Raw genomic sequence first — 8,646 nt, 5'->3', positions numbered from 1 at the left:
TTTCCATTATCCACAGAGACTTCCAGGATGAGCTAAGACTCACATGTGCAATGCGAACGAGACAAACAGTAGAAATAAAAGAGAAACAATGAAAAAAAAAAAATCCCTTTAAAGTTATTCAAGGTCTCCAGGGAGGAAGAGAAGGAAGAAAGAAAAAGCCCACAAGCCTATTTCCCATCCTTTGTTTAGATCACCTTCATACAGCATCTGATGGCAATCGCACAGCTAGCAATGGTCCCTTCTTTTGTTTGATGGCTTTTGTAAATACGAGGTTCAAACAGTGGCTTTAAAAAGTCTTGGCTGTTGAGTTATTGTGAAAAATATTCAGATGTTGTGCCCTCCCACTGGGTGTCCTTAGGTAAAGCTCCACTTGATCTCTAATAACATTTTTTAATGCTATTTAAATATGAACACTATTACTTTTTCAAAGCATCTAGCATTTTCATCAAAGCGGAGCTTCCTGATGAGATCCTGCCATACAAACCTTTATCAGGGGCACAGTGCCCCGAAACACCACCCGCCCTCCACAAGCAGCCCGAAGCGGACGCGAGGGAAGAGCTCAGCTCTGCCGAGGGCCGGGTCAGGGCCCCTCCTCGCAATATGCAAGGAGCGATGCTCCCGAACAGTTACAGAACAAAAATCTCCTGAAAAATATCCTCATAGCAGGAGACCACAGGGGAAATGTTAAAACGTACTTCCTCTGTAATAAGAATTAGGTCAATGCATCTTATGAAGGAGGAAGTAGCTCTGTGCTGGTGGCAATGGCATAATTTTTAGGCTGGTGATCACCGCAAGAGGCTGACTGCAGGGGGAAAATGTCTCTAATTCGGATGCACAGGGCTCTGACAGCTTTTGGGGGAGGAGGCAGAGTTTACTCCAAAGACTTACCTGGAGACCATTCAGAACGGCTTATGATTGCCGAAAGTGAGGTGAGGAAAAATGAGCAACTCTTCATTTATTTAGAACAAGAATATGACACAGGGGTCAGCTGCAAAAAGTGACACTTGGGCCAAATTCCCACCAAGGACACTATGAACTGAAGGTTGCACAGCATCCAGGAATGAAGCCTGTTACGAGTTCAGGGGGAAAGAGAGGGTGTGGGTACATCACCAGTATCCACAGGGCCGCTGCCCGTCTCCAGGCAGGGACAAGGACTGCAGTACTTTGGCACATCTCGGGATGCAGTGCTTAAATAGGCAAAAGCAGATCTTTCTGCTTCAGAGGAGGAAAGCCCAGTATAAACTCAAAAGTACCTGAGTGTGACAATAGTATATGTAACTTCAAGCTCAAAACAAGATTAAAAACTATTTTGGAATTAAAAAAAAAAACAAACAAACCCAACAGAAATTATACGAAGGATGCACCAAAAGCTGAAGACCTGAAATGAGTAGAGCCCAAACCGCACAGCCATCCCCGCAATTTGCTCCCCCTAGCACTTCTTGCTTGTAAGCTGTACTTACTCACATACCAATAATGCTGTGAATAGAAATTAGCACCTTTTCATCTCGCTGAAAGACAGGCATCTTCAGAGACACCTTATCAATGTGGGCAGGTGGAGAGAAACATACAGGGCTGGAGACATTTAATAGGACTACAAGTGAAGGGAGACAAAATAACCAGAAGGAATCCAGCTGGAAACGGGACCAGACTTGCCACAAGTCCATGGTCAGCACTGGTGGAGCAGAAGTAGTTCAGAACAGGCAGTATTATCTACTGTTAACGTACATGTAACTACAAGACCAAGCAATTTGAAAATGTCATGGCCCTCACCAAGCAAATCGTGACTGAATGGCAGGTTGAATACTAGTATTTGAAAACTAGGAAGATCAGTAAATCCAGAGATTCCTCTTCCAGGTCTATTATATCTCAAAAAAAAAAAAACCCCAAACCAAAAAGAACCACATTCAGATGGCACAGGATCAGACATGTTTAGACAAGAACCAAGAGCACTTAACTATAGACTTTTTCCTCTTTTTTTTTTTTTTTTTTAAGAAATACACATCACCAGCAAATCACTCAGCCCAGAACTGCAGCTGGTTCACAGTAACAGCAGATTTTACATCTTTTAGCTACACATGATGCAAAAAGGTCCAATCCTACTCCTGTAATTGCTCATGGCTCCCAGACTTTGCAGCACAGAGATTGAGGCTAGGTTTGCTAACTATTGGTTATCAGTTTAGGAAGTACGGAGATATCTGCTGATGTCAGGAGTAAACTGGTTAGGGTGCATGCCCGTCTCTGCCCCCAGCAAGCCCTCTACATGCTTTGCATGAAAATAAGCTGAGAAAATAAACACAGGGTTTAAGCTTTTTCTAAACAGCAGATCCTATTTCTTCCCACTCAGCTCCATAAAGTAAATTAAAGAAGTAAATCCTTAGTCCGGCAAAGTACATCTCAGTCAACTGTGAAGGCAAAATAAAGAATTGGATAAGCCTGCCTGTCGTTCTCCCAGGTTTGTGCCCCCCTTTGTTTGGCACGGTTCCTTCAGTTGCCTGCTTTGGGTAAGCCTTAGGAACAACCTTGTAAAGAGCTAACGTTGCCATCATGTGGTAACCTTCAGAAACAAAACCGTACGTCTATAGGTTTGTGTATCCTCGTAGCTTTAAAAAAACCAAAAGGACAACCCTGCACAGACAGAACAACTCTGATGGACTGAAAGGAAGGGGGACCACCAGTGACACAGAGCTGCAGAAGGTCTCAGAGAGAAGCGCCAGCTGCTGCTCGCATGGAACAAGCCGTCAGAAAGACACAGTGTGGGGACCAAAGACCGGTATCATCATTTCTTTTGTTCTCTCTCCTACAAACCGTAAAAAAAAAAAAAGGTACGTTCACAGAAGCAGTTGATTGCAGACATGGTATTACAGAACCAAGTTTTCTTTTGAGGCGTGCAACACCCTCTCACCACCTTAATCTTCAATGCCCCTCTCCCCCAGCACATCCCTCTCCATGGCACGACTAGTCTACAGGTACGCAGCCCTCCTCCCGGGCACGTCTTGTACCCTTCTTGTAAGGCTCTCTCCTAAAGGAAAATGCTTCACATCATCAAAACGTTTCGGGTATCTCAGCATGTGAAGAGCAGTATTGGCAGGAATGGAAACACCGGACAAATGGCTGCAGCAGTAGCCAGTTATTCTTTGGAAGCAAGTACCTTTAAAAATGGGCAAATGATGGAGAAAAAGCATTTCAGCTCATTATGATTGAAGGCACATCTACTTTCTCTATAGGCACTTTTACAAATTTTTCCCTGGTCTTATATAACTGAGCTTACCAGTAGTACATAAAAAAAAACCAACAAAAAAACCCTAAGGAGTAACTCTTTTATCTTAAGGAACCTCCAGGTTGATATACCTTCCAAGTTACTCTCAAGTTAGAGCTTCAGAGTAGGTGGATTTAATCACTTTAAAATCCCATTTAAAATCAAGAGCTCCAGGTGCCTGAACATTGGTTTTAATCCCAATTTGCACAAGTTCTGTTTTTCCCTTAGTTGTTATATCCATTCGTATCAACCACGTGCTTGAACTCAATTTCTAAAAGCACATAAACAGCTCAAGGCAACGTTCTATAGTTTTACGGGTTTGAGCATGCGGATGCCCAATTCTGGCCAAAATAAGCGACACTAACCAGGTAACTACTTAACAGCACATGCTTCTCAGTGTATTTGACAATATACATTTAGGTATATATTTGACAATATATTTAAAGGTCTTACAACCTTCATTTTTAAAAAAAAAATATATTCTCCCTCCTCCATTTCATATTGGACTGTAAAAATAATTTGGTTTTCAATTACAATGGATCTCAGACTTACCCAATTTCTTCATTCAATATGAAGAAAATCTATCCCCTGCCAATAAACTATACAGGAGAAAACAGGAAAAGATGGATGTTGACATTCAGAGACACATAAACATTATTTTATAGCGCAAAGACTCAATCAAGCACTTCAGCCATTTCAGAAGGATTGAATAATTTTTAGGTCATGTCCCCTTTTACTTAATGGCTTTGATTAAAAAGCAGGAATTATATGCCAGAGTTTAAGGGACTGTAATGAGGCTCAGGTCTTGGCATAAACACTCACCTTTTAACTATTCCGAAAAGCAAGCATGCTTCAACACAGGTCACCAATTTCTATCGTGTTAATACGTCACTCATTACTGTAACTGCACTCACAGGACAACTGCAGTGTTAGACATCAAAGTATGTCCACAATGTATGTTCTACAAAGTATGCTCTACAATGGAAGTATTCCAGGTCACTACTAAAAGAATAGCAGAAGTTTTCTGAAAAACACGGAGTAATTTAGTGTTTGAACAGCAATTCGGCAGTCTTTCAAACCCCAACATACTTCTACTCTAACCAGAACACGTACTTTCAAGTTTATGCCCTAATCCATACAGAAAAATTAGTGTAATTGATTATTTCTCATCTTTCACACCAAACACTGTGCAAGTAATTTTGTTCATTCCCAACCATTTCAATAGCAGACTGCTTTAAAATGACAGGATCTGACCTACTTCAAGTAACTGGGTATGCAAGTATTTCAACTGGCATGGGTTACGGAGTACTGAGTGTAGTCTGGATGGCCAAGTTCACAGAACATGACAAAACCATTTCTGCGTGTTCCCAGGAAACACTAGAACCCAACACCTGGACATTAATAAATGAGACAGACAACAATTGTTGGTGAGAAGCAAAAGTGAACTTATGATTACAATTTAAATCAGATGTTTAACCATTTGTTAATTTTAAAGAATCAGAACATGGACACAAAGTCATACATAACTAGAAATTCTTTTTATTTCTGTGCCTTCTGTGCCTTCTGCACCTTTGCTGACTTCTGTGCCTTCTCTGGCTTCTGTGCCTTCTCCGGCTTCTCTAACTTCTTCCCTTTTTTAGAAGACATCTTCTGGAGCTTCTTCATTTCGTGCTTGATGATCCTGTTTCTCTGTAAAAAAAAAAAGAAAATGTTAACTATTATTAGAATGAAAACAGCAACAGCTGAAATATTATGCTTTAATTTTAATTCTAAGCTTTCAGATTCTGCCCTTTTTGGTAATCACCCTTTGCTAACCAATTATACTTATACAGTCAAAAGATTTACCATGTATTACATTTAAAATGTCAAATTCCACCTAAAACTGTTCTGATCTACCAAGTGGACAACATCATTCTGGCTGGTAACTTGGACACCCCAGTATTTCATGTGCAATGAATTTCATTATAGAATGAAATACTAACAGCAACCCATCAAGAGTATCTGATTTCATCAGCTGGTAATTCCTTCCACAGTTACAGCTTGGAGGACTGACACACAGATCGCATGGGTTCAAGTTTGATCAACTACTGAAGAGAAACTGGTGCCAAAGAAACATGAAAAATTCAAGGCATTCACATATTTCATCACTCCATGACCCAAGCCAGCTATAAAAATAAGGCTACTAACATCTGTACGTGACTAAACTGAAAGCAACAAGCATTAACCCCATAAAGAAATGACACTTAAACACTTACCATTTTCTTCGCTTTCATAACCTTGTAGCGATCAAAGTCAGTCATTTTGGCTTTCTGTTTGAAAAGAATCAGTCAATCAGCTCTGATATATACATATGCAAGTAGTAAAATTCAGTGTTTCAAAGCATTCCACAAGTAACTCTGATCATCCCTCCAAATCAGGTTTAGCTGCACATCTGAACTAGTTCACTACTGAAGGCCTTTGCTGGGAAGTGATGGCGCAGGAAAAAAGGTGGGTATAGGAATAACTGAACAAAACCACCCTTACTGTTAAAATACAAGAAGTTGATGCTGACAGGCAGCAACTTTTAAAAATCTATGCCTTGTCTATCTTAGATCTTAGCCTGCAATTGAAAATACATAGATTTTAGAATAGAAAATAGAAATAAAAAATACATTAGATTGCACTTAATTTTAATAAGCAGAAGCTGTCCAACACTTATTACTCCTCCAGTGAAAAACTGTACCTTTTCTCGGGCTTCAATCTTCTTCGCCCATCTTGTTGCTGCCCATTTTGCATTTATATTTTCCTTCTCCCAGGCAAGTCGCACACACTTCTGACGAGCACTGCATTGGAACAGTCACGTATTCAGTCTTTATAAAACAAGGCTTTCTCTGATGCTTGGTCCATCAAAGCTCATACAAGGGAAGATCATCCTTCTACATTACTTGAGACACTTACTTTAAGTCAATGCCACATACATCTCTCTGACCTAATTAACATTTTGTTGTGTAAATGCTTTGCCAAGACTGAACAGATGAGCGACTCACGCACTATTCCTAGTACTGCTTCAGAGTAAGAAAGGTAGCAAATTTTGTTTCTAAATTACAGAAACTCATATAGTAACTAAGCTAAAGAGAACAGAAAGAGTTCAGCCTCCTGCAATTCCAGTGTAATTCTGTAGGTAAGAGAACATATCTAATATCTGCAGGTGACCTAAGCAGTAGTAAAACCAAAATTGCACAGTTATTTACTGCAACTGCTTCCCCCCACACCATCCACCCCACAACTATCTATCTACAAGTTGCCTAGGCCAGTGTGCTATTTCCTTTGCTCCTGAACAGCTATTATCAGCCAATATTGATAATGAAAACTTAAATATATTCAATTATGCTAACACAGTCTGCCAAATTTTTACTGTGCACACATGTTAGTCCATTGACTTAACGCTGTATGAACTTTCTAGATTTAGCAAGCATCAGATCACATAGTTCAGTCATCAAGTGACAGCACACTTTTTCACACAGGTCAAAAAAATGCCAACAACTCACCTGTGAGGGAACTTGAGAACAAAGTCAGTCAGCTGCATGCACTTGAAGGGCATAGCCTGCCTTCTGACACCACTGCAGGGGCCATCAACTAATGCCTGAAAAAGGAAAACAAATGTGGGGGTTCTGTAGCCATTTTCCCATCAGACTTGATTTAGACAGCAACTTCCTCATAATGGATAAACAGTACCCTAACAACAATGGTGAAAAATTGAAATTAATGTTAGGCAGACAAAACCAGAGATTGCCAAGTCTGGCATATACAACCCAAGCTTTACAGAAAGAATTTGGAAGGCCCATCTTTGTCTTGGGGTGGGGGAAGCCACAAACAAACTGAACTTTAAAAAAGCACACAGAACAAAGATGACATAATTCACCTTTTTTTTTTTTCCCTAGCTTTTACAGGAACATTTAGCAAAGAGTCCCCTAATCCACATATTTGCTTTAAACATAGAGTAAGCCATTCCATTCATAAGTTTTAGACTCCAACTAACATCACTTGTCCACTCCTACTCCTAGGAAACACAGCAGAGAAGGGAATGTATCACTCGCCAGTGAAAAAAGCTTGCTACTGAAAGTTTCAAACAGAACAGCTGTTAAACCCCATCTTTTTGTCAATTGCTTATTTCTTTGAAAAAATCTATTGACAGAAAATTTCCTTTAAAATCGATACAGTCTGTCTAAAGTGTACCAGCTTCTGCTAAGGCAAAAAGGAGAAAATAAACGTACAGCGCTCACAGCTTACCCTATTTTGGTCAATAACATCCACAATGGCCACCAGCTTGCCAGCATGCGGCCCGAAGGAAATGAAGGCAACTCTGCCAATCTCGACGAAGCGTTTGAACACCTGGGAGCAGTAACAATTGACAGGAGTTAGGCAAGAACATACGTAAGGCCATTGCTACATTCCAGGCTCTCACAGCCTTTAAAACAGCTTCCCGAGTTTTGGAACTGCACTAAATCCCTCCGCTTGAGCGAAGGGCCCACGGTAACGCCCGCAACTACAAGTATTTTTTCCCGGCCCCGGCCCCGCACGGAGGCCGCGGGCAGGCGGAGAGAGAGATGCCGGGAAGAAGCAGCGAGCCCCGCCGGCCGTGAGGAACACGGCCCTGCCCGACCCCCCGCCGCGCCCGCCCAACGGCCACACGCGGGGCCGGGGCCCGGTCCCAGCCCAGCACGGGTGAGGCGGTCGCGGCCTTCCCCCCCCCCCCCCCCCCGCCGCCCGGCCAGGCGCAGGAAGGCACAGGCGGGGCGGCACAGGCAGGGAGGCGGGACGCGGGGAGACCGCCGGGGCGCCATGCCGCGGAGCCGCCGGCCGCCGCACGTACCATGATGGCCGCCCGCGAGCAGAAAGGGAGGGGAGGCCCCGGCGGCGGCCGGAAACCGCCTCTCGGCAGCGACTGCGCATGAGCGGAGGCGGGGCCCGCGCGCGCCGCCTGGCGGAGTGCGCGTGCGCAAGGAGCCTTCCCCGTGCGGCGGCGACTCGGGACCGGTAGGGAGTCAGTACGCATGCGCACCAGGGGAGAGTCGTGGAGGAGGCGGGCGTGCTTCTTTATGCGCGTGCGTATTGGGCATGGGGAGCGCGGCCCGGCCGCAGGTACGTGTGGTCGCCGCCGTGCTCATGCGTGGTGCCGAGTGTGGCTGGTGGCTGACGGGGAGCCGCCGAAAGCCGGTCCCGGTCTCTCGAAATCAGCGAGCTGCGGTTCCTCCCGAGCTCGGGGGGGTAAGGACAGCCTCGGTGCTCCAACCCGGCGGCTGGGCCGGGTCGCAGCCCCCGTGAGAGAGTGGCCCGGTGTCAAAAGAACACCGGAGAGGGCAGAAATGTAGAGGCCGTTGTCTGTGCTGCTTCTGTCCGACCTCAGGAGA

The 8,646-nt window shown here is 43.8% G+C and overlaps 1 protein-coding gene across 1 annotated transcript; it reads right to left on the bottom strand.

The window, feature by feature from the left end:
• Positions 1-4,772: 4,772 nt before the first annotated feature.
• On the bottom strand, positions 4,773-8,234 carry RPL14 (ribosomal protein L14). Its single transcript, XM_075745703.1, has 6 exons — positions 8,109-8,234; positions 7,526-7,627; positions 6,784-6,878; positions 5,979-6,078; positions 5,512-5,565; positions 4,773-4,945 (listed from the first exon to the last, which is right to left on the bottom strand). Exons 1-6 carry the CDS (start codon positions 8,109-8,111, stop codon positions 4,796-4,798), a joined length of 504 nt encoding a protein of 167 aa, XP_075601818.1. The 5' UTR covers positions 8,112-8,234; the 3' UTR covers positions 4,773-4,795.
• Between the last annotated feature and the right edge of the window lie 412 nt (positions 8,235-8,646).

This window comes from Balearica regulorum, chromosome 2 (assembly GCF_011004875.1).
Source record: "Balearica regulorum gibbericeps isolate bBalReg1 chromosome 2, bBalReg1.pri, whole genome shotgun sequence".
In the NCBI taxonomy this organism is placed as follows: Eukaryota; Metazoa; Chordata; class Aves; order Gruiformes; family Gruidae; genus Balearica; species Balearica regulorum.
The sequence above is the reverse complement of the archived record's forward strand: the minus strand, read 5'-3'. Positions and strand labels throughout refer to the sequence as shown.